At 46.8% G+C, this 26630-nt stretch overlaps 1 protein-coding gene across 1 annotated transcript; it reads right to left on the minus strand.

The window, feature by feature from the left end:
* Positions 1–1371: 1371 nt before the first annotated feature.
* On the minus strand, positions 1372–17329 carry NLRP4 (NLR family pyrin domain containing 4). Its single transcript, XM_054588145.1, has 9 exons — positions 17050–17329; positions 13276–14845; positions 12081–12242; positions 10547–10714; positions 8681–8848; positions 7127–7297; positions 4922–5092; positions 3588–3758; positions 1372–1462 (listed from the first exon to the last, which is right to left on the minus strand). Exons 1-9 carry the CDS (start codon positions 17327–17329, stop codon positions 1372–1374), a joined length of 2952 nt encoding a protein of 983 aa, XP_054444120.1.
* Positions 17330–26630: the final 9301 nt, after the last annotated feature.

Genomic DNA, 26630 nt, shown 5'->3' on the forward strand with positions numbered 1-26630 from the left:
GGTGTACTGGGACAAGGCTCTAGCCACCGGAGCTACGCAGCCAGAGATAGAGTTAGCCTGATCCTTCTCTAAGTTGTGTTTGTAAGAGCATGTGCTACACTTACATCTCTAGGTAGTTAGGATCCTGGACTTAGAATGGCTCAGAATCCTGGATAAGAGGTTTGCAAAGTTGCACATTATAGTGCTACGTATAATGTCAATTATTAGAAACACATGAAAGCCTATCAACGATGGAATAGATAATTCAAACAAAGTACTTTAATACATCCTGCCGTTCTGTGTGTCAGGTCAAAAGGTTTAGATAGAGCGATACATAAAGATAAATATACAGATAGGTATTTAAAAACTTGCAGAATCGTGCATTTAGTGCAGCCTCTCTTATGTAATTAAACCCTCAGTGCTACACTGGTGATGGAGACGTTCAAGTGTGGGAGTATAGGGATAGTATTGGGGGGCTATACGTGAACCTCATGATGGGGCTGCTTGTGGGGTTCAGGGAGAGAGGAAGGAGACAGGGCTGGTGTCCAAGGGACCTTCATCCTCATCTGAACTCTTGGAGGGAGGGAGTGGGTGGTCCGCACATTTCTGACTTTTTAAAAATACCATCATGCCACGTGCCAGTTACAAAAACAGTATAGGAAATAGAGTCAGTAATATTGTAATAACTATGTAGGGTACCCGCTGGGCAGTAGATTTAAAGGAGGGATCCCTTCCTCAATTGTAGAGATGCCTCACCACACTACTGTACGCCTCAAATGAATATAACATTATTATATGTCAGACACGCACATAATTATATGTCATCTAATGATAAAATATTATATGCCCTATTATGACAGTATGTCAACTGGCACTGGAAAGTGGAAATTATTTGAAAAAAATAAAAGGCTGTCACAAGGCCCAGAAGAGAAAGAGCCGGTGCTGACCCACTGGTCAGACGCGCAGAATACGCAGCAACCTGTGTTCAGAGCCCTGAGCCGCCTGGGAGAGGGGTCTGCGTGGCTGTATGCACACGCGTGCTCCGGGCGTCCACCCGTACCAAGCCCTGCTTAAGATTTTACAACATGTTTTAAGAGCCAAAACTTTATTCAGGGTTTCAAGTGTCATTGTGAGACAGGAGGGGACATTTATCTGGAAGGTCTCTCTGTGGCTTGCCCATATCCCCAAAGCTAATAAAAACCACACAAACACACCATCGATAAAACACATCTATCAACTGGGGTCCTAGAAAAAATCAGGGTCAGGAATTCGCTGTTCCTGGGCACAGAGCGGGCAGAAGTCAGGGCTGCTCTTGCATTGCAAGGCCAGCTTGCTTGCCAGCCGGTCTCCCCCCACCTGCCCCCTGCCCCCCGCCCTGGGCTTCCTTGTCCGTCACTCATCTATGATTTCCAAGGAGGGATTTCTCTCTTCCTCGGCCGTCAGAAGTTTCTGAGTTTCCTCATCAAATTCAGCCTTTTTTAGCCTGGAAAATACAAAAGGGGTTCAAGTGAATGCACACCTCTTTTTTTTTTTCTTCTCTGTACCTCATCTTTCTCCCACTTTTCTTCCCTGGGCACGCCCAGGAGGGCCTGGTGTGGCTTCCAGGAGTGAAGACAGGATGGTGTGTGGATGCACGTGGGACCCTTGGTTGTCACAGGCATGGAAGCTCTGGTTGGTAGAGCCATGCATTTCTGGGGTGTAAATGCTCCAGCCAGGGCCGACATGAAGCTGCCGGGTGGTGTCACCAAACATGGGAGGAGCTGTTCGCACTGGGTTCTCCCCGCTGGGGCCAGAAAACACGTCACGGGACCGAACCAACATGCTGTGTGATCGGAAGCCCGATTCCACCTCAGCGTTGGGTTTGGGACAGGAAGTCAGGGGGAGCTCAGGAGCAAGACTGAGTTGTTTTTATTTTTAGAAACATAAAATAGTAATTCTATTTTTTTTTTTTATTTTTTTTTTTTTTAGAGGAAGGGGCAGAGAGAGAAAGGGAAACGTTAATGTAAGAGAGAAACATTGATCAGTTGCCTCCTGTATGTGCCCTGACTGGGGATCGAACCCAAAACCTACGTACGTGCCCTGACCAGGGAGCATACCCGCAACCTTCTCATGTACAGGATGAGGCTCCAACCAAGACTCCTGGGCAGGGCTTGTGGTAATTCTGTTCTTAGAAAGATAAAATAGTTTTCATTCTCCGAGGGCCTGGTCCCGCCTTCTGCGGAGGGTTTGGCAGCCATATCTCACAAAAATCTCCGAACCGCCTGATGAAGTGCTGCTTTGACCTGCTCTGCGATGAAGGCACAGAGGCCTAGGGTCACCCAGCCACGACAACTTGGTCCTGGAGACGCTGCCCTTGTGCATGGCATTCTACAGTTGCTTTTAGCTGCACAGCAGGGCTAAGGATCCTTGTGTCCTGGCTCTTCTGTGGGTTCCGGGGTCTCTTGTTGCTGTTTACTTGCAACTACCCCCAAATACATTCATCTTACTGTTGCTGTGAAGCACCTGTCTTCATTCAGCTGTTCATGTTAACACAGTTTGCGAGGTGGTCCACAGAGCAGGGTGCACAGGGGAGATGCAAGCTCACTGACTGATGCTGTCATTTTATCCTATTAACTAAGCCCTGGCTGGTGTGGCTCAGTGGACTGAGCGCCGGCCTGCGAGCCGAAGGGTTGCTGGTTCGATCCCAGTCAGGGCACATGCCTGGGTTGCAGGCCTGGTCCCTAGAAGCGGGTGTGCGAGCGGCAACCACGCATGGATGTTTCCCTTTCTTTCTCCCTCCCTGCCCCTCTCTTTTAAAAAAAAAATAAAAAATCATAAAAAAAAGAAATGTAGGAAAAAAATGAGAAAAAGAGATGCTTTGGATTCATTATATCATCATCTAGTAAAATAATACTCATCAGATAAAATTATAGGAATAATCTATATTACTATTATATATAATTATAGACTTAACTATAAAATTATACTTATATATTTGATTATATAACTATAGACTTAAATATATAAGCCTATAATTATAGTACAAATCTTGTGTATTATATATTATTTTATTAGATTTTATTATATAATTACATGTAACTTAATTATAAATACAATTTGTTAAATTAAAATTTTATTTTAATATGTAACATCTGTTTAATATAAATAAAATGTATTATGTGTAATTATAATTTATGTTTATAATCACACATATTCAAATATATTAAATATAATTACAATTTATGTATATAAATAGATCATAATTATATACACTATGATTATAATATGTACTAGAGTTCCTATAATTACAATTCATACTATAATTGTATTATAATTTGCACTATAGTTACTATAATTATCATTGACACTATAATTGCATTATAATTTGCACTATAATTACTGATTACAATTTGCTCTACAATTGTATTACGATTTGTATTGTCATAGGACCAGTGCCACCCTTTATGGGGCGCTCACCGGCCACCAGTCACTGCTCCCTAAGGGGTTTAAGTCTTTCACTCCTGCAACGACCCTGAGACTGGGAGACCGGACTGCGGAGGCTCCTCAGGGGCCCCCTCCCTCCCTCCGGAGCGCAGGCCCGGCCCCCCAGCGGCGCCGCCGCGGCTCACCCCAGCGTCTGCAGCCTGCACTCGGGGTGTCTCAGCGCCCGACACAGCACGAGCACCCCTCTGTGGTCCAAGGCGTTGCCTGTCAGGGTGAGTCTTCTCAGAGTCTTGCTGCCGATCAGCACAGAGGCGAGGTCCTCACAGCAGGCGCTGGTCAGCGTGCAGGCTCCCAGCCTGCGACAGAGAGACAGACAGACAGACAGACAGACGCTCAGTGAGAAGCAGCCCCTCCTGGGGGCAGGAGGCGCCCGTGGTGGCAGGAGAGCGGGCGCTTGGCCCAGGCCCACCCCCTTGCCTCTGACCATCTGGTGCTTGCGACATCGGATTACCGCTCCGGGGTGGAAGGTACAAGCGGCCACTCCCCCACCTGTTCCTCTCTGAACCTAGGCCCGTAGCAACGGGACTCCGTAGCTCACCCCACTTGGGGTGCGTCTGCCGGCCGCCCCTGAATCTGGGCTGGCAGGGCCTTGCACTGGCGAATACGACTCTGTGGAGTTAAGGTTAGAGGAGTTCTGAGCCTCTACCTTGCATATTTCTTGTTCTCCTGCATCCCAGAGACACTGACTGTGTGCTTGCAAAAAGCCCCAGGTCGAAGCCCTAACCCCCAACACCTCGAAATATGCCTTTGCAGACAGGGCCTCCACAGAGGCAATTAAGTGAAAACGAGGTCATTAGGTTTGTCTCTAGTCCAGTAGAACTGGTGTCCTTATCAGAAGAGGATCGAGGACAGACACCGGCAGAGGGATGTCCATGTGAGGACAGGTGGTGGGGGGCGGGGGAGACGGCCCTCTGCACGCCAAGGAGAGAGGCCTCAGGAGCAACCAGCCCCGCTCTCACCTGTATCTCGGGCTTCTGGCCTCCAGAACCACGAGAGGATAAGTTTCTATTGTTTAAGGTGCGCAGGCTGCTTTGTCACGGCAGCCCGAGCAAACAGATCCCATGGCGCGCCTGTCGCGCCTGTCGCGCCTGTCGCCAAGGCCGGGCTAACCAGGTCGACAGGAGACATGCGGCCCAGCCCTCCCTGCCGTTCTCGGTTCACAGACAACCAGGGAACCGCCAGACTTGACAGGGAGGCCCCCCTAGGTCAACCAACCAGTCACCTGGCTGCCCCCCTCCGCCCCGATTCCTGATTACGCCCATTGGAGGTCAGCTATGCCTGCCCCGGAGCAGCGGCGCCAGCCAGCCATCCTCGGTGCTCGTGGACGGCGGACGCTATGTTTCGGAGTAACTATACCATGCCCCGATGGGGTTTTCGTTTTCCTTTCTCTTACTGCCCATCAGTTCTCCGTTTCTGACCACCCACAAAGGCATAGCCGCGACGTTGAAGCGGTACCCACCCGAGAATCTGTAAGTGACACGTGGGATGGACCAGAGCTTTGCACAGCAGCCTCACACCATCGTCTCCTATGTTGTTGCGACCGATTTGCAGATTTCTCAGGCTTGGGTTTCTGGTGAAGACCAAAGAGAGGTCCCGGCAGCCCTCAGCAGTTATGAAACAGTTTACCAAACTGCAAGAGAACAGTAGGGTTACCACTCTCCAGGGTTACTGTGGGTTTTTTGTTGGTTTTGTTTTTTTTTTGTTTGTTTTAGAGAGGAAGAGAGAGAGAAACATTGATCAAGTTGCCTCCCATACTCGCCTGGCTGGGGATCGAACCTGCAACTTAGGTGTGTGCCCTGACCAGGGATTGAACCGCAGTCTTTTTGGTGTATGGATGATGCTCCAACCAACTGAGCTGCCTGGCCAGGGCCTTTCTTGCTTTCTTTTGATTAGGTATTTTATCATTCTCTCATCTCTCCTCTGCTGATTGAGAGTCAGCAATAATTTCTGTGGGGTTTTTTTTTCTCCTAATTTCATTGTAGAAGTTTCTATATTTGTATTTAACCTGCCAACATTTCAAATAAGCAACCCCTTTACCTTCTTTCTGGATTTTACGATGTCCGTGCACACTTACGTGACTGCTGTTGTGCTTTTTAATTTTTTTCCTTTAACTCCTAAAAACGTTATTACAGGGTGGGGAAAGAGTAGGTTTACAGCTGTCCACATGGAAAGGAATGCAATAATTAATAAGTAATAATACGAGAATAAACTGCGTGCCACCCACTCACAGCTGTGAACCTCCTTTGCCCCACCCTGTATTGTGCTACGCGGCCCACCTTTGGCTTGGATTTTTCTACAGGTTTCCCACTTCCCTTGCTCTACCGTCGTTTCCACTGGGAATTGCTCAACGTCTGTCTGAGGGAAGCTTCGTTAGAGTTGCCTCGAGGGATGAGCTACCTGATGTTGGGAAGTTTAGTTACTTTAAAAATTGTTTTGTCCTCATTCATGGTTATTTCAGTGGGTTGTAAATTCCAGGTCGACCGCCGCGCCCCAGCACGCTGACGACCTCACCGCTCGGCCTTGTTGTTTGCACCGGCACGGAGCGCTGACCTGCTTCTGCCCGTCTTCCCCGCGTTTGGGCCGCTCCCAGCCCTCACCCCAGCACAGATGTGGATTATCATCTTTCTGTTTGGCATTCTTCATCGCTTATCCTACCAGGGGCAGATAAGGATGCTTGAACCTGTAGACTGGAGTCCTTCATCAGTTATACTACACTTTTAGCCATTACTTAAAATCTTTTTTCTTCCTACGCCCTGGCTGATGTGGCTCTGTGGACTGAGTGTAGGTCTGCAAGCCAAAGGGTCGCTGGTACGATTCTCAGTCAGGGCACATGCCTGGGTTGCAGGCCAGGTGTCCAGTAGGGGGCGCTCGAGAGGCAATCACGCATTGATGTTTCTCTCCCTCATTTTCTCTCTCTCTTCCTCTCTCTCTCATAATAAATTAATAAAATCTTTAAAAAAAAACAAACCCAAGCCATGAAATGAAGTCTTTTCATTCTCTGCTTTCCCATTTCTCTCTTAATGCCCTTATTCCCTCCTCAAGTATTCCTGTCTTTATCCCTGTTCATTCTCACATATCTTATTAGGTCCCCCATCCCTGTGCTTAACCCTTCTGCCTCAAAGTTCAGCTCTCCTTTTCCACCTGATGAAACTTATACATCTTGTAGAATACATGGCCAACACCTAATCATAAAACTGTCCCTTAGCCCTGGCCAGGTAGCTCAGCTGGTTGGAGCATCACCTCATTACCAAAAGGTTGAGGGTTTAATCCCTGGTCAGGGTGTACAGGGGCCAACAGATCAATCTTTCTGTCTCACATCAATGTCCCTCTATCTCTGTCTCTGTCTCTCTCTCCTGAAGGGATATATACTTGGGTAAGGATGAAAAAAAAAGTCCTTCAGCCCCAGTAACAATTTCTCTCTCTCAGCCCTGATGTAGACACCAATGAAGGACCGTTTACCGTGCATTAAATCTGTGACGAGAGTCAAGAGACACGTGTGTTCGCCTGAACATCTTTACAAGAATCTGCACCAAGTCATTTTCAACCTTCCCCCTCTCGGTCACAGACACTATGGCCTTCCTCCGTTCCAGGTGCCTCCTCAGCAACCCCAGCCCCTGAGAAGGAGGCTTGGTCTTCCAAGTAAACCTCGAAGACATTTATTTACCATAGTGACTTCAGGTGGCAGCCTGGCTGCATCAAGGCCTCGCACAAAAGGTTCAAGTCTTCGTGTTTCAGGATGTTTGTGCTGAAGTCTAGGTGGATCAGGGTCTGGTTACACCGAAGAACTTCAGGCAGGCTCCCCCAGACATCTTCACTGAGGTAGCAGCAGGCCAACCTGGGGGGACAAGCATATGGGAGAAAAGGCGGGGAATGACTTGTCAGGGAGTTTTGTTTCATTCCATAGTATGGAGAGTATTCCTATAATTTTTTTTTTTTAAATCCTCACCTGAGGACATGCTAGGGAGAGGGGGAGGGAGGAGGAGAAAAGGGGAGAGAAGCATCAATGTGTGAGACAAACAGCAATCTGCCTCTCTGACCCAGGATCAAACCCACAACCCGGGCATGTGCCCTGACCAGGAATCGAACCTGTGACTCTTTGGTTTATGGGACAATGTTACCAACTGGGCTATACCAGCCGGGGCTTCCTATAATCTTATATACATGAAATCCTTAAGGGAGGCCATGAATTTCTGTCATATCTGAAAATACCTCCTCTTTTTTCCTTACATGCTGGAGAGATTAGAACACAAAGCTGACCAAAGGATGGAGAAGGAAGAACAGGGCACAATGAATTCGCAAGGAGACGTTGGAAATACTGGTTCTAATTCTACATCTGAGCCCGTCCTGGGCCAAGACACTGCTTCCTCATGAACTGGTCGCGTGTATTGAATTACCTTACGAGTAAAATCCATAACTTTTCCAATTCTGTGATTCTTTTTCTGTGATTTCTTTTTTTATGTTTCTATTGCAGTTGACATCCAATGTTATATTAGTGTCAGGTGTACAACACAGGGATTAGACATTTACACAACCTAGGAAGAGGTCCCCCCTGTAAATCTAGCAGCCACCTGACACCATACATGTCATTACAATATTATTGACCACATTCCCTATGCTAGACTTTACATCCCTGTGACTGGTTTGTAACTACCAATTTGTACTTCTTCTTTTTTTTTCTCTAGTTGCCACCTGAGGATATGTTTATTGATTTTAGAGAGAGAGGGAGTGGGAGAGAGAGAAAGAGAGAGAGACCTGTGCCCTGACCAGGAATCAAACCCACAGTCCTTTGGTGCATGGGATGACACTGTAACCCGCTGAGCCACCTGGCCAGGGCACGAACTTGTATTCTTAATCCCTTCACCTTTTCAGCCAGTCCCCCAACCCCCCCCTCATCTGACAACCATCAGTCTGTTCCCTGTGTCTATGAGTCTATTTATGTTCTGCTCGATTATTTTTTAGATTCCACATATAAGTGAAATTGTCTGGCATTTATCTTCCTCTGCCTGACTCATTTCACTTAACACGATATCATACTAGTTTGTGGCTTTCAAAAGGGTGCACATTTACTTTGGGAAAATTAAACGTGCAAAGTACAGAGCAGGGGTTGCAAGCTAGTGAGGCTGCCCTCACTGGATAGATTCTGGTCAATGGGCCCGAGTTCAAACTCGCGGCCCCCACGGCCCTCCCTCCACAGTGGACCTTCCCAATGGTCACTTACAGCAAGGCCTCCAGGACACAGGTTGGGTGGCACAAGCCTTCACACAACAGGGACAGCCCTGTGTCCAGGTAGTTGCAGGATAGGTTAAGAAGCCTCAGCTTCTTGTTCTCCTGCAGGACACATCTGAAGCCTTCACAGTCCTCGGGTAGGAGGCCACAGTTGGCCAGCCTGTGGGGAACAGAAGACGTCACAGTCATTGGATTCTTTTTTTTTTTTTAGGTTTTATTTATTTATTTATAGATTTTATTTATTTATTTTTAGAGAGGGGAAGAGAAAGAGAAAGAGAGGGAGAGGAACATCAATGTGTGTTTGCATTTCACGCGTCCCCTGCTGGGGACCTGCCCTGCAACCCAGGCATGGGCCCTACACGGGGAATCGAACCAGCAACCCTTTGGTCCACAGGCTGGCGCTCAATCCACTGAGCCACACCAGCTAGGGCGTCATCGGATTCTACGTCCCAGATTTACACCTCTTGCTAATCCTATACGAGTCAGGAAGCCCATATTTGTTCTGCTCAAAAGACCCTCCCTGATTCCCATGCATCTGTCTCCAGACTTCAGGCAGGTACACACCAAGTCATTGTCTGTACACAGGTTAAACTTCCTGAGTGGAAAGCCCAAAGTACACCGTGTGATCTATAGGGCTCCTGCCTCTTTCTAAACCCGTGTGCGTTGGCCACACTCGCCACGGTGAGTTGCTTGACCTGTATCAGGTGAGTTCTTCACGGTGTTCATTCATGTTTGCTGTTTCCCAAACTCCTTCCCTCCATCTGCTCTACCCCATTTGGGATGTTTTGTACTTGTTCACCCTGAATGGTCATGAATTGGACACACCTGTGTTGGACTCTGTCCAGGAACAGATCCCGCCTGTTACATCCCCTTGCAATCCTCACCTCTGACCCCATAGCCCTGCCCGTCTCTGAACTTCCTGTAAATGAAATACTATGATATGTTTACTCTTAAGTTTGGCTCATTCCCACCGATGGGGGTCTGTGAGGTTCATTCAAATTGTTGCCAGACATACATGGACCTGGAGAGCATTATGTTCAGCGAAATAAGCCAGCCAGAGAAAGACAAATACCATATGATCTTACTTCTGTGTGGAATTTAATGAACAAAAAGAATTAACAAGCAAAATAGAGACAGATTCACAGAGAACAGGCTGACAGCTGTGGAGGGGGTGTTGCTGAGGGGGTGGAGGGATGCGCAAAAACAAAAAAGAAAAAACTCAGGGGCATGGACAACAGAGCGGTGATCGCTGGGGGAGGCGAGGGACGGGGGGTGGAGGGGGGTATCGGGGGTCTAAACAGTGATGAACAGGGACTTGATTTGAGGTGGTGAACACACAATACAGTGTACAGAGGACATGTTCTAGAATTTTGCACCTGACACCTGTATAATTTTGTTAACCATTGTCATCCGAAGACCTTCGGTTATAAGAAAACAAATTGTTGCTATAATTGTGAATCATTCATTCTAAAAAAGTAAATCTATAACCACAGATCTCTTCTCTAACTTACTGCTAGGGGGTATTACCATTTTTTCAGGTAATACAACTACTTGTCATGCTGGTTTAGGACCTGTTTTAAAGCAAACTTATTCATGCAGCTCTGTTGGACGTACACCTCAATGTAGAATTTCTAGGTTATACGGAATGCCAGGACCTATGAAAGCTGGATCGAGGCAAATTGTTTTCCCAAGTGGTTGTACCGATTTAGAAACTTTAACTCCTACCTTCAGTTCTCAAGTTCACAGGAGATTAAGGTTGCATGTGAAGAATAGAAAAGAAGATGAAAGTAGACAATTAAAAAAATGCATGGTCCCTTCTGAAATCGAATCAGTGAGGTGGGAGAGCCCAGAGACTCACAGTAACCTCTCTATGTTGCACGCTGAGTTGGTCAAGGCGCTACAGAGCAGTGCCACGTCGTCGCGGGAGAGACTTGTGCCGCTGAGGTCCAGGTGTTTCAAATCTGGGCTATGAGTGAGCACCTCGAAGAAAAGCCAGCTATTACCAGAGAAGGTAACATTATTCATCCTGTAGAAATGAAGAAAATTTCAGATTAGGTTTCATTCAACAAAACCTAAGAAGATGCATCTGTCTTTGATTTTCTCCCTGTGACCCATCGTACTATCCAGGGTTACACGCTCTCAAGTTTAAGGGAATGAACACAAAGTTCTCTTTTTTTTCCTCATGTATTGGTTCAGTAAAGGTGTTACTGACTGTTTGGGTGGGGGGAGTGTTCCTTTAAGCCATTAGTTATCTACCTTGACTGACATTGAGATCAAGTGGGATATTCCGACAAATTGATGTAGGGGCTTGACCTGGGCCTGAAGATTGAACAAATTTCTTTTTTAGAAAGAAGAGAAAGGAGGGAGAATGAGAGGGAGAGAAACATCGATGTGGGAGAGAGACATCCATAGGTTGCCTCTTGCACACCCCTAAATGGGGACCTAGTCTGCAACCCAGGCATGTGCCCTCATTGGGAACCAGACCAGTGACCTTTTGGTTCACAGTCTGGTGCCCGACCCACTGGGCCACAACAGCCAGATGTAGAACTTTTTAGAAAGATCTTTGTGGCTCAGGCCAGGTAGCTCAGTTGGTTTGAGCATCATCCCAATAAGCCAAGGTTGTAGGTTCAATCCCCGGTCAGGGCACATACAAGAATCTACCAATGAATGTATGAATAAATGAAAAAAAAAAATCACTGCTTCTCTCACTCTCTAAAAATAATAATAAAAAAATAAATAAAAAATAAAATAAAATGAATAAAAGGTCCGTGTATGATTTTAACATCCAGGCAACATCAAGAAGTCCTGCCCTGACTGGGTGGCTCAATTGGTTGGAGTGTTATCTCATGCACCAAAAGGTTGTGGGTTTGATTCCCAGTCAGGGCACACACCTAGGCTGCAGGTTCGACTCCTGGTATAGGTTACATGGAGGAGGCAACCAATCAATGTTTCTCGCTCACATCAATGTTTCTCTCTCTCTCTCTCTCTCTTCCCCCAACCCTCTAAAATCAATAAAAAACATATTCTCAGGTGAGGATTAAAAAAAAACTACCCAGGCTACCCTTGACCACATGTTCCTTGAGGTCAAGACCGTAACTCCAAGCCCCGTTTATTTCTTGGGATTTAGTACAAAGCCAGACACCCAACTGGCCCTCCAATATCGATCGACGCGGTGCCCCCGAAGCATTTAGGAAGGAGCAGGTGCAGTGGCCACCAGCAGAAGCTCTGTGATCAATCAACTCCGAGCCCAGATCCCCGCTCTGCCCTCTGTGAGCTTTGTGGCCCCGAGAAGCTCACTTGAACCTGGTGAGTATGGGAAAGGTAGCCTGCGGTTCTCTGCCTTTCCCATTTATCCCCACCGCCCCTGGGGTTCGGGCGGGCCTCCGACTTACAGCAGTTTTTGAAGGCGACACCAGGGATGCTTCAAATGACTGCTCAGAGTTATGAAGGCCGACTCCTGGAGGTTACTGTCACTCACTTGAAGTTTCCTGAGGTTCTCATTTGTAACGAGCAAGGAGCAGATGTGATGCCAACAAACTAAGGGGTTACTTGACCTGTACGGAAGGAGAATGGGAATGTTTGCCATGGGAAGATGCCCATGGGAATGGTCAACCCAGGCCACAGGCGAGCCGTCAACCCAAGCCACAGGCAAGCATTCAACCTGAGCCACAAGTGAACAGCCAACCCAAGCCATTCCTAACATATAAGTCTCAAGCACTATCTCCCTGAACACGGGACAGCTGACTCGGATCAGACTCACCCTTAGTCACCTTCTATTCATGATTCTCAACCAGAGGCAACATTGTCCCTTCACCCTGGGGACATTGGGCAATATCTGGGGACATTTTTGGTTGCTACCACTTGGGGAGGGCAACTCTGGCATCTAGTGGGTAGAAACTAGGGGTGCTGCCAGCAGAATGCACATAGTGCCCCTGCCCTGCCAACAATTGTCTACCCCAAGTGTCAATAGTATCAGGGGGAGGCACTTAGCCTTATCTTTGGGCAGTTTTATAGGGAAAGCTAAGGTGTCTCAAGCAGGTCATCTAGGCCCAAACCTCTACCACTTCCTCACTTGGCAGCTTCCAAGATCTCTTTGCCTCAGTGTCCTCACTTGTAACATGATAGTAAAAGAATCGCTCTCATAAGATTGTTGGGAGTATGAAGGTGAGTTAAAATGCATTACATTTTTCAGAATACATTTTAAAAGGTAGTTTTTAGCTGGGAGGTCAAGAAATTGTGAGCGTGGTCCTATGGAAATGAGGCAGATACCAATTTAGGTGCCTATCAGTAAATATTTGAGAATAGGAAGCACATTTCATAGAGGGTCTTATCTTAATCTTCACAGCACCTCACAGGTGGTAGTTCACATTACTGCAATGAGGCAATTTCAACAAATAGAGAAGACCCCACAAACAAGGTCACATATTTCATAAGAAGCCCAGCCAGGATGGGAGCTGAGGTCTGTTTGACAGAAAAGGTGAGGTCCCAATCCTGATCCTCTATGAAAAACTTGATTAGCAAAACCCACCTGGGAACAGGGACAGATGCCGAAAAGGCGACAGAAAGGAAATCATTGAATGGACTCACGTGGCGGTGTCTGCGCCCTCTTCTAAAGGGACGTTTTGGATGGAAAAACAAAGTGTCTTCAAGGCAGAACAGTGTTTTAAGCCATAGGCAGCAGCCACCAAGTCCAACTTGTCATTGATAACAAAGTGCACGTCTTGGAAGAGGTTCACTGCCCACTCTGTAAAAACTTCATTCTCCATCTCGAACAGACAGTAACATAACGCCAAGAAATCTACCTGTCCCTGGAGGTGTTCGCTCTCACTCACGCTCAGCAAGTACTGCCGAAACGTCTGCTGTATCTCCTGCTGGCGCAGGTGAGGGCCAAAAAATGCCTCCAGCTTCTGTTGTTCTCTTTCATTTAAAAGGCCAAACATGAAACACCCCAGAAAAACCCAGTGGATCTTTACTTTCTTTAAATAGGTCGATACCAGTGTCTCTGTACTTGCCACAGCTGGGTTAGGATGGTCGGCGTGACTCTTCATGAAATAGAACAGGGTGGCACAGAACTCCTGGATGCTCATGTGGAGGAAGGTGTACGAGTTCTCAGTGTCCCTGTGCCTGTGAAGAGCCTTGGCGTCCAGCAATGCAGGGATATCAGAATCAACTAACCCATTTCTCCTGAGATCCTCTTCACTGAATATAAATGTGTCAGTCCACATGCCCTCGGCAGCCAGGGAGCATAAGCCCAGCAGCTGGCCTTGGCTTTGCCTGTCTGGACGACTGGCCCCCTTGGGGGTGAACAGGTTCAAGACAAAAGAGGAATAAAGGGAGGTGGTCCGTCGGCACGTCAGGGCCAGATCTTGCCCTCTTTCTGTCTCCTGCTTTAGACAAGTGCACACAACCCAGCAAAGAATGGGGATTTCACACATGGAAAAGAGTTGTTCGTTGTCTCTAACAAAACCGAAGGCTTCAATGCCTCTACTCCTGTCTTGGAATAAGCAGCAGAAATACAGCTTCCTCTCACTCTCGCGGAACCCCCCAAGTGTTTTGATCTCAGGCTGCTCCAGCCTGCCCTCGATTCTCTTCAGGTACGTGGGCGCAGCGGCAATGAGCAGCGAGGACTCGGGAAGCATTTTCTTTCTCAGCAAGCTGCTCAGGATCACGTGGCCAGGCCGCTCCGCCATCCAGTCGCTGCATAGATCCGCCTCAGGTTCATTCAGGTTGCACTGCAGTTCTTCACAGCCATCGATGATGAACAAGAGTCTCTCTGGTTCAGATGTGATCTCCGCGACTGGGGAGAGGGAGTGGGACCAGTCTCTACAAATCAGCGCAGCCAAGCTGGTTGCTGTCATCTGCTTCACTTCCCGGCAGCAGAAGTAGAAGATGTAGGAGAACTTGTCCTGGTAGACAGTGCCCTCTGCCCAGGCCAACATCAGCTTCACCAGGACTGTTGTCTTCCCGACCCCCTGGACTCCTCTAAGGACCACCGTCCGTTTCCCGGTTTCCTTGGGAGCAAAAAGAGACTCCAGATACTCGCGTTCTTTGGGGGCGAGTTTCTTCTCAAAGTGATCATAAATCCTGGTGACAGAGTCTCTGAACCACATCTTGGTGAATTTCTCCTTGACGTGAGCGCGATACACCTTCGTGTGTCCTGAGTCGGTAAACACAAGAAAACAAAACACGACACAGCATGTTTGAATTAGAATGCTCAGAGAGATGTTGGCTTTGTCCCTGACACTTTTCTTCTCAATGCGTCTGCTCGGGGACCTGCCAACTGTGGCCCACAGGCCAAAGCTGGTCAACAGTCTGTTTTGTAAATAAAATTTCACTGGGACCCAGTCATGCTCTTTGTTTACATGTTGTCTACAGCTGCTGAGCCACTACAATGGCAAAGACGAGCAGTCGTGATGGAGATACGGGCCACTAGAGTCTGACGAATCTTGCTCTTAGACACACGCGCGTGCGCACACACACGTGTCTGTTCATTGTTGCTACTATACAACACACACTAGAGAATCGCTTCTAACCATGGCTAGAAGGCCAGCTCAATTATTTATGGAATATTACACAGGTAGTAAAAGTATGGAATGATTTCTGTATGAAATAACAAACAAACAAGACAGTATCTCTACTATGTACCTGTTTATGCCTGCAAGGAATTTAGATACAGAGAGTGGTTCTCTGGGTATGGAATTTATCTGAAGGACATGACATGGGGAAATTAGATGTTGTAGAAATGATAGCGGGCCCCTCAACAGATGATTGGATAAAGAAGATGTGGTATGTGTATACAATGGACCATTACTCAGCCATAAAAAAAATCTTATCATTTGTAACAACATGGGTAGATGGACCTAGGGTATTATACTCTGAAAAAAGTCAGAGAAAGGCAAATACCCTATAGCTTCACTTATACAGACTCCAAAAAACCCCAACAAATGATCAAACAAAACAAAAATAGACTCATGGAAACAAAGAACAGATGGATGATTCCAGAGGGGTGGGGGTTGGAAGGATGGGTAAAAAAGGTGAAAGAGAATCTAGTCAGTAACTGTGATAACCTTGCATGATGGAAGTTGGTTACTGTGAGGCGTATAAATGTTGAGTCACTATATTGTACACCTGAAACAATTGTATTGCATGCGACTACTTAAATTAAAGTCAACATAATGTCCTAACTGTAATTATAATAAAATGGTAAATATTCCAATATTTTAATGCTACTCTGGGGCTACTGTGAGAACATAATGAAGCGGCTGAGAACCTGCATTGTTTGTGAATATGACATATACAAATGCTGATGGTTGTCATGGCAACTCGGAGATCATGACAACTGTTGCTATTGGGGCTATTATGTTGTAAATGGCCAATGACTCTTGATAGAGTTCTGAACAAAAGACAATTTTCCCTAAAAACAAAACAAAACTGGTCCTTAAGACTATATTGCTATAGGTCATTGCTTCTCTGACATGAATGTTTGCTTGTTAAATATTAAAATATATGCATACATGAAAATGTGTGGCCTCTTTGAATACATACACAGTTAACACCCGTTAATCTCAGTTCAGGGCATCATCTACAAAAGATGTTACTTGTTATTTTTGCTGAACCATTAAGTCCATAGTTCCTGTGACACAGCTTCACTTAGAGCCCTGACCAGGTGGCTCAGTTGGTTGGAGCACTGTCCTGCCCACCAAAAGGTTGCAGGTTTGATCCCCAGCTGGGGCATGTGCAAGAAGCAACCAATTGATTTCTTTCTTTCCTTTAAATATTTTTAATTAATTAATTAATTAATTATTTTCAGAGAGAGGGGAAGGGAACAAGAAAGAGAGGGTGAGAAACATCTATGTGTGGTTGCCCCTCACACGTCCCCTACTGGGGACTTGGCTCACAACCCAGGCACGTGCCCTGACTGGCAATTGAACCGGCGACCTTTTGGTTTGTAGGCAGGCACTCAATTCACTGAGCCACACCAGCCAGAGCTGGCTGGCTGGCTGGCTTCCTTCTTTCCTTCCTTCCTTCCTCTCTCTCTAAAAGCAATACAAACATATCCTCAGGTGAGGATTAAAGTAATAATAGCAATAATAATAAAAACTTCACCTTAGAGTTTCTGGCTTGGATGCAAGGACAACTGATTGGCAGCCCAGACCCGCAATCCAGACTAAGACATGGTCCCCACCCACATCTACCACATGGAATCACTGTCTTCTCTCTACAGGGAGAACTCTGTCCCCTAGTGCGTTCTCGCCCTGCCGTGAGGATGGAGATGGCAGATGGAGACCACTGATCAAAACGGGGTCATGAGCCTCAGGAGAAGAAGCCCTGTCCCCATCCCCCGACCCCAGAGCCCCTCACCGGTAATCTCCTTCTTGGCCTTTTCGCAGAGATCCTGCCTGTTGATCTTCTGAAAGATGAGGAAGGTCATGGCCCAGGCTTGCTCTTCCCCATAATGCTTGACCAGTAGGTTCGCCAGGTCTTCCCTTGCCATTTTCTTCACATCGGCCCAGGGCATCTGCTGGAGTCCAAGCTGCACAGGCGTTTGCTTGAGGAGCTCCTTAAATTTTCTGAACTCGTCCTTCCTGAGCTCCTCCAGGTACCACATGAGGCCAAACTCAGGAAAGAAAGATGAGGCCATCGTGACCAGGACAGAGGTGACGGTCTTCAGAGAGAGAGAATGGCCAGGAACGAAGAATAAATGAGACCTGGGCAAAGTTCAGAGCACAACCACACGACGTGAACACCAGTCGACTGAGGTAGTTCAGTGCCTTACTAATTTTGAGGGCAGGAAGTTTTTCAGACCAGACTCCTCTGTTCTCACCTCTCATTGAACAAGGACATCGGAAATAAAGTTCAGGATGAAGAAGAAATAATCCCCCCGCAAACTACCTCTAGCCCCAATTCTGCGGATGCCTGGTGGAGACACATAATGCAAAGTATCCAAGTGGATAGAGTACAGAATTGTACGCCTGACACCTATATTTTATTAACTAATATCGCCCCAATAAGTTCAATGAAAAATAAAACTAAATTTTTTAAATGGGGACAGGGACTAGCCTAGCAGTTCCTTTGGGCGGTATCAAAACGGAGTGGCTTAAAGCAGCAGAAATTTGTTGTCTTGCGGTACGAGAGGCTAGAAGTCCGAAGATAAAGGTGCCCCTGAACGCTGAGCCCTTGCTTGACCCTTTCCAGTTTCTGGTGGTTGGCTGGCATTTCTTGGCTCGGAGCTGAATAACTCCAATCTTGCCTCCAACCCCCCCATTTTCCTGTGTCTCCTCCCTCAGGTGGCTTTCTTCTTGTAAGAACGCCAGTCGTCCTGAATTACGGCGCCCCCAGCTGCAGCAGGGCCTCGTCTTACCTGATTGCATCGACAGTGACCTTATTTATTGCCAAACAAGGTCACTTTCTGAGTTGCTGAGAGTTAGGCCTTTCGTGTGTGTTTTTTAAGGTGGACACAACTCGCCCCATAGTGAACTGTAAAGTCCAATTCATTGACAGGGAGAGATACTCTCTCTGTGTACATTTATTTCCTAGTCTGAATCAGTGTTACAAAACTAAGCACAGTTTTCATTGATCACTCCCTAGAATTATAGTTATCAGAGATCTTCCTGTCTGAGGTCTGACAACAAGCTTAAGGTAGCCAAAGGGGTTAAACCTAATATCCGTGGGGCGTTGTCTCTGGACCTTATTTCTGTGTTGTTCTGTTGGTCTCAACAGGTAGGAATCTAATTTTAAAAAAATACTCATCCCTAAGCTCCAAGTTCTCCCATCCTCCTGATTCCTTTTGTCCATTACTTTCTCCCTGGGTATTTGAGACACCCCACCCTTTGAGCTGATAAGGAATTTACAATCACACACAATTCATCTGGTCTACCTGTTTAGAGTAGAAAAAAGCCAGCTAAGTGGAGTAGGGAGCAGCCTATCTGGACCAGCGTTGGACGGAGGAGAGAGGGAAAGAGAGAAAGAGAGAGAGAGATTGAATTGTTGTTCTACTTCTTTATGCATTCATTAATTCTTGTATGTTGCTCAGACCAGAACTGAACTCACAACCTTGGCCTATCGGGAGGACGCTCTAACCGACTGAGCCACCCGGCCAGGGCGGAGCTCGCAGTACCACAACAGCGCATCCTAAGGCCCAGACGGTGAACACCATCGCAGCTGTAGTCTTTTAACCGACACGTAACGTGTTAAAAAGTCAAAATCCAGGGCCAGGGGGAAGGACACAAGGACGTCTGTCTGGGAGGTCAGGAAAGGAGGCAGGACAAAGGGGAGAAAATGAATACCGAGTGTCAAAGGAAATAAAAGAGATAAAAGAGAGACCGAGGGGCAGGACCTGCTGACTCACCGATCCAGCTCTTCCTGGTGGGTCCTTAATGAGTGGCGGCTGGAACTGGGAAGAAATAGGCTTCGGGGCCACATGATTGGCCAATGAATCGCTCCCCTCTCATTGGCTCAAGAGGGCTCTTGATGACAAGGCCCAAGAAGAGATGAAACAAATTCCTCTTTTTTGTTTTTAAAAATGTTCCCACCTTGGGTGTGGCCTAGCTCTCCAGCCCCGGAGTCCTCCCTGGGTAGGTATTTCAGACTGAGATTCCGATTTCGGATCTTCCCAGGGCTCCTTGCTGCAAGTCCCTCCCGGCTCACCAGACTGGCTAATGGGGGGAGTGGTGCTGACTCTCTTCTTGGTCTAAATGAATATGGAAAGGAAAAAGTCGGCCCCATTTGCTCTTGTGGCACCATTTGCCTCGCAGGCCTGTGACCTTGTTAAACGCGACTGCCGTGTTACTCTTCTGAGCGTCTGTGGACAGGATGGGAAATTATTGGGAAGCAAGAACCGAACTAACCGCTTCCGACAGCCACAGGCAGGAGATACCATTGGAACAAACGGCAACCTCGTGTTACAATGCCCTCAGGCCCAGAGGCCACACAACAGCACCCCCCGCCCTTTTTTAATCCAATTACGATCCCAGAACAGCTCAAAGCCCCACCCCTCAGTGCTGGTGGATCTCTCCACACCACACCTCTCTCCTTTCTTGGAAAGTGAAGAAAAACTTGATTCTTTACATTTTCTTCTCTTTGTGAATTCTTGCACAGCCCACATCATTGATCACCCTAACCATTACGAAATTCACCCAGATGATGGACTCCCTCTAGCATCTGAAGTGCTGTTGTGCCGGGAACGTTCTTCTGCAGCTCGGGAGCGGAACCCTGGGTCTGTCGGCCGATGCCGAGGGGCGTGCGTCCGGCAGCAGGGCTCGAGTGTTTCAGCGTGGTTTTCACTCTGCCCTGGGGTTCCCCACTCACCGCAGTCATCTCTGAACTTCTGTGAGAACTCCAATGTGCCAGAAACTATCCTGGCCCTATTGGAAATCTGTTCTCTCTCTTTACAGGAATCCTATGAATCAAGGACTATTCTGTGGGGGAGGTTGTGAAGCAGGCATATAAAGAAATGCGGACGACACAATGGAAAACTTAAGGAATAACCACAGTCGTAACACGAATCTCTCTGGCGCAGAACCTAGAGTAAGAAATAGACGTTGGCGTTGGCCGGGTGGCTCAGCTGGTTGGAGCGTCTTCTCGTGCGCCAAACGGTTGCAGGTTCGATCCCTGGTCAGGGCAGGTACAGGAATCAGCCAGTCGATGTTTCTGTCTCACATTGATGTCTCTCATTCTCTCTCCTCCCCCCGCCCCCTCCCCCCGTCAGATCACCAAACGTGTCCTCGGGTGAGGATTAAAGAAAAAGACATTGTAGAGCAGATGTCAACTACATGGTGACGGAAGGAAACTAGACTTTGGGTGGTAAACACACAACACAATGTACAGAGGATGTATTATAGAACTGTATGCCTGAAACCTATAAAATCTTGTTAACCAATGTCACCTCAACAAGTTTAATTTTAAAAAGAAATAGAGCCCTGGCCGGTGTGGCTCAGTGCATTGAGTGCTGGCTTACAAACCAAAGGGTTGTGAATTCCCAGTCAGGGCACAGGCCTGGGTTACGGGCCAGGTCCCCAGTGGGGGGCACGTGAGAGGCCACCACACATTGATGTTTCTCTCTTTTTTATCCTCCCTTTCCCTCTCTAAAAATAAATGAATAAAATATTTTTAAAATAAAAATAAAAATAAAGAAATAGACATTATAAGCTTCTTTGTAGACTCTGCCTCCCCAGTCCCAGCTATTGGCCCTCTCCACCATCCGTATTTGCCAAGTGAATTTTGTGTTAATTATTCCCCACAACTTTCAACTTTTTTTTCCCCCACTTATAGATGTTCTTCTAAGAAATGTGTTTCATTTTCCCTGGTTTTGAATTATAGTGAAGAGATCCTTCTACGACTTGTTTCTTTTGCATACTGTTATGTTCTTCAGAATGTATCAGTGTTAAATGTGTTTGTGTTAAATGTGTTTTAAAATACATTTTACAATAAAATTCATTTATTTCGTTCCTGCCTTACAGGATGTAAATGTATGAATATATCACAGCATATGCATTCCACCAGCGACTGGCTTTGTTTCTCAGTCTCTCCTAAGGTGAACCACGCTGTTTTGAACATCTTTGTATCTGTCTCCTCATTCCCATGTGCCCAAGTACTGAATTTTTAAGAAGTGAAATTTCTGGGTCAGAGAGGGTTCACAGGTTACTTACAGCTTTAATGATAGAAATACGAATGATTTTTATATTCACCAAAGCTGCTATTTTTAAACTTGGGAACACTTATTCTTTTCCAGTTTTATTGAGGTATAATTATATACCTGAGGTATATACCTAAAACCTGAGGTATATAGAGGGGGGTAAAACCAGGTTTACAGTTGTGAGTACATGAAACACAGCTGATTCTTGTATTCGGAATAATCTATTAATGATTTTATTATAACTGTAAACCTATTTTTACCATCTCTGTATACCAATGTATAAGTTTAAGGTGTCCAACCAGTTGATTTGATACAGTTAATATCGCATTACGATGACCACCAAGCACTAGCTGACACCTCCATCACCTCAAACAATTACCATTTAAATCCAAAAGAGCCCTGACCAGTGTGGCTCAGTTTGTTGGGCATCATTCTGCAAATCAGAAGGCCACTGGTTCGATTCCTGGTCAGAGCGCATGCCTGTGTTGTGGGTTTGGTCCCTAGCAAGGGTGCATGTGAGAGGCAACTGATGTGTTTCTCACATTGATATTTCTCTCCCTCCCTCTCCTCTGCCCTCTCTTCAAAATAAATTAATTAAATCTTTAAAAAATCTGAAAGAGTTCTTGTTTTATTTTTTAAAAATTTAAAAGAGATTTTATTTATTTATTTTTAGAGAGAGAGGAAGGGAGGAAGAGAGGGAGCAAAACATTGAGGTGTGGTTGCCTCTCACGTGCCCCCTACTGGGGACCTGGCCCGCAACCCAGGCCTGTGCCCTGACTGGGAATTGAACCGGTGACCCTTTGCTTTGCAGGCTTGCACTCAGCCCGCTGAGCCCCACCAATGAGGGATGAAAAAGTTCTTAATTTTGAAACAAAAAGATTTACTCTCCTAGCAGCTTTTGAGTAGAGAATACTGTACTAATCCTAAGAGATTTTTAAATCAATTTGAGAGGGAAGATAGTTTGCACAGATAGAGCAAATTATCTCAAGTTATCATAATGCTACTCCTTTCTTTCAAATCCATTGTCTCATCCCACCGACTTGGCTAGGCTTCAAGAGCTACCTTAAGGTAGGATTCGCGACAGAGGGCATGCCTCTCTTGTATCTTATCTTAAAGGGCATTCTTTCATCATTTTTAAATTACTTATGAGGTTTTGGTTGGCTTTTTGTTTGTTTGTTTGTTTGTTTGAACATTTGGTTGCTTTAAGGAAATTCTTTTTTTTTTTTTAAACTAATTTACAAAGACACATCCAAGAGCGCTGATAAGAAGCAAGATACCTGTAGGTGGGAACAGGTGGCTAGTCATGTGTGAAGGTCCCAAGTGAGCGCAATCGGGCAGCCTCCCAGAAACCCTTGGGTTTGGGACTAGGGGTCCCTCCATGACAGCTGTCACCTGTATGACACCTGTATCTTCTCATTGTATTCATCACAAATTTTAAGCCACTCCCACACTTTTTAAAATGTATTGATTTTAGAGAGAGAGAGGGAAAGGGGTGGGAAGAGAGAAAGAAACATCGATTATGTTGTTCCACTCATTGATGCACTCCTCGGTTGATTTTTATATGTGTCCCCGATGGGGGATCGAACCCATAACCTTGGCGTATCAGGACGATGCTCTAACCAACGGAGCTACCCAGCCAGGGTTCATCAAAATTTGTAAGGCTCCTTGTAAGATCCTGATGGAGACTGACTAGAGGATTCCTCTTAAGCGGTTTATGGTCTCAATGGTTCTCTGAAGTTCTTGTCCTTGGCACTGCCCAAATCTATGGTTTTGAGGGTTCCGGACCAGATCCCTCAGAGCGCCAACCTCACAACTTGGGTGTGGACCATCTTGCAATCAGCAGAGGCTGTGAAGGAAGGAGAAGCTGGAGAAACACAGGTGAGCCCGAAAGCCCAGGTGAGGCAGTGTTTCCCTTCCACTGGGAAGCCGGTCATCCAAAACCCACCTCGGCCAGTGAAAAAGAGAAGGAATCTTCCAGTGTGTGTAGCTTCTCACTTTTCCCCCTTCCCGTCCTGTCCTTTCCCTTCCCTTCCCTTTTCTTCTCTTCTTTCTCGGCTGCTTTTCTCAACCAAAGGCTTGTCCTTGTGGCCTAACCATAGTGTCACTCCCGTTTGGTGTATGAGCTGCCCAAGAGGGACGGGAGGGTTTCGTTTGTTTCATTCTGGAATGGAAAGTTTTCTTCTCAATTAAACAACAGTTTTCAAACAATATTATATTAGTTTTAGGTGGAGCACATAGTGGGGTTTCCCATTTATGTACCTTAGAAAGTGATCACCACAAAAGCTCCACCATCCATTCGCCGTTAGGAAACGCTGTGAAGTGCGTCTCCCGCACGCGTTCAGCACCCAGTCCCTTCCCGCTGTTCCCACCGCCCACAGCCCGGCAGCGCCCCCAGCGGCTGCAGCCGGGAACGCAGGGAGGCTTCCCGCTCCGTCCCCTCCCGCCTCGCGGGTCCCTTGTCTCCTGATTCTGGGCTCAGCCCAGCAGCCAGGCTGGCCCTGTGGCCCGAGGGCTCTCTCCTGGGGAGGACCCCTCAGGGGAAGCCGCTAAGGGCATCGGCGCCTTGGCCAGGACCTTCCGGGACTCGGCACCCGCAGACTGAGGACAGGGTCTGCGGGGGGTTGAGGACAGTGGGCGCCGGAGCAGCTCCTGCTGTAGGCAGGTGTCCCCACCCTCAGAGGGGTCGGCGCTCTGAGCCCCACAGGGACACCCCTGAGGGCTGCAGGAGGGGTCTCAACGCTCGGGGGACTCCTGGGCCACATAGAGGCACCTGGTTACAATCAGGGGACAAACACAGCCACAGCCAGAGGCTCCGAAAGGTGACATTCGGATGTGCGGGAAGAAACCTGAATTGTGCTCGCAGCCCAGGCGGTCCCAGGGGACGTCACTGGGGAGCCATGTGGTCCCTTGTTACAGGGCACACATTCTGTCCCACCTGGGTTGGCTCCACACCTCATGGCAAGTTTATGGACTTAAAGTGACTAAGAACCGCTTAAAATGGAGTGACGGTGTCAAGAGCATAACACCTACTGGAAACCATACCCCTTGGAGCTTTTAATCTAAATCACTTCTGATGCACATTCATAGAACGAATTTTAAAACAAATCTTTCTGTAACCAAAAAAAAAGAAATTAAATAAAAGGAGAGTCACACCGTATCTCTCTTTGCTCATCCCTGTCTCACTCAAAGTCAAGCCCTCTTGATACCCCCCAGGCCTGCAGGGCGGGGCAGGGGTCTGACCTCCCGATGACCCCGCTGCAGCCACAAGGGCCTCCCGGCTCTTCCCAAGCCGCACAGACAGGCGTCCTCCTGGGTAATCGCTTGTGTCCTCTCCTCTTTCCCCCAAGGTCACCTTCCCCTGAGGACCCCGCTGCCCACCTGAATTCTAACAGGCCCCTCCCCTCCCAACGCACCCCAGTGCGCCCTTCTCCCCAGCACCTCCCGCCTTCTCACGGAAAGTCTGTCCTTATTGGCTGTGGTCACAGGATAGTTTGTCCCTTTGCAATGCAATGTGTGCTCTGTACGGCCGGCCATTTGTCCTGTTTGTAGTTCCCCGACACACAGGCCTGCTGCATTTTATACCCCCTCACAGACATGGTGGTTTTTTTTTTTTAACAGTCACTTGAGGATGTTTTTGCTGATTTGAAAGAGAGAGAGAAAGAGAGAAACATTGATGTGGAAGAAATATCAATCGGTTGCCTCTCCTACGTGCCCCAGTGAGAAATTGAAACTATAACCCAGTTATGTGCCCTGAACAGGGTTCAAACCCACAATCTTTTGGCTCACAGACTGATCCTCCAACCAACTGAGCCACCCGGCCAGGGCTGTGTTTGTTTTAATTGAACATAAGATTTTCCACCAGTAAGAACATTTTGACTCGCTAAAGGCTCAGATGATAGTTACCATTTTTATTAACAATAATGTGTATTTTAATTAAGGCATGTACATTAAGTTTTAAACATAACACAATTGAACACTTTATACAGTACAGTACAGGTCTGTACTGTTTATATATAGAGTACATATATGTGTGTGTGTATATATACATATATAGATCACATATAGGCCTAACTTTCATTTGCACAGGGAGACCAAAAACTTTTCGTGACCCAGTTTATTGTGATATTTGTTCAGTGGTCTGGAGCCAAGCCTGAAATATCTCCAAGGTATGTCTGGGTTCCAGATGGAAATACGGTATGTCATTTACCTGGTACTCAAAGAATGAGAGCCGAATGACTCATCGATGTAGAATAACACCCTACACTAGCAACAGTGTTGTTTTTGAAATTATATTTTACCAATGATACTGTTACAGTTGTCCCAATTTTCCCTTTTGGCCCCCCACCCAGCAGCCCCCTCTCCCTCAGGCACCCCCCCCTCATTGTTCATGTCCGTGGGTCATGAGTCCAGGTTCTCTGGCTACTCCATTTCCTGTGCTGGACTCTGCATCTCCATGGCTGTCCTGTGGCACCAATTTGTGCTTCTTGCTCCCCTCACTTCTTCGCCAGTTCTCCCCCTTCCCCCTTCCCATCTGGCAATCCTCAAAATGCTCTTTGTATCCCTGATTCTGTCTCTGGTCTTCTTGTTGGTTTAGTTTGTTTTTTAGATTCAGTCGTGGATAGATATGTGTTTTTTGCCATTTTACTGTTCATAGTTTTGGTCTTTTTCTTCCTAAAGAGGTCCCTTTAACATTTCATATAATAATGGTTTGGTGACGATGAACTACTTTAATTTTTTCTTGTCTGGGAAGCTCTTTATCTGCCCTTTGGTTCTAAGTGATAGCTTTGCTGGGTAGAAAAATCTTGGCTACATCCCTCCTTTTCATGCCTTTGATTATTTCTTGCCAATCCCTTCTAGCCTGTAAAGTTTCTTTTGAGAAAATCAGCAGACAGACTTATGGGGAATTCCCCTGTAGGTAACTAACTGCTTTTCTTTTGTTGCTTTTAAGATTCCCTCTTTATTCTTAACTTCTGGCATTTTAATTATGATGTGACTTGGAGCGGGCCTCTTTGTATCCGTCTTGTTTGGGACTCTCTGTGATTCCTGGACTTGCATGTCTATTTCCTTCACCAAATTAGGGAAGTTTTCTTTCATTATTTTTTCAAATAGATTTCTAATTCCTGGCTCTTTCTCTTCTCCTGGCATGATGCTAATGTTGGAACACTTGAAGTTGTCCCATAGGCTGCTTACACTATCTCTGTATTAGGTAGAGCTGCTTTGACTCCGTGTCTTGGTAGTGTGGCCTAATGTTGTAGGTGCCCTGTAGGGTCCTGTGGCACAGCTTCCCCTATCACCCAACTTGGGTACA

This window comes from Pteronotus mesoamericanus, unplaced genomic scaffold, assembly GCF_021234165.1.
Source record: "Pteronotus mesoamericanus isolate MK-2021 breed Mesoamerican mustached bat unplaced genomic scaffold, CSHL_Meso_final scaffold_128, whole genome shotgun sequence".
NCBI lineage: Eukaryota > Metazoa > Chordata > Mammalia > Chiroptera > Mormoopidae > Pteronotus > Pteronotus mesoamericanus.

Coding starts and splice junctions, on each gene's coding strand:
- NLRP4 (XM_054588145.1), bottom strand. CDS start 17,329: ATGGCCTCATCTTTCTTTCCTGAGTTTGGCCTCATGTGGTACCTGGAG. Junction 10,715..12,080: donor TGTCGCCTTCAAAAACTGCT/GTAAGTCGGAGG, acceptor TCATTTCTACAG/GATGAATAATGTTACCTTCT. Junction 8,849..10,546: donor TGCAACATAGAGAGGTTACT/GTGAGTCTCTGG, acceptor TGTTCCCCACAG/GCTGGCCAACTGTGGCCTCC.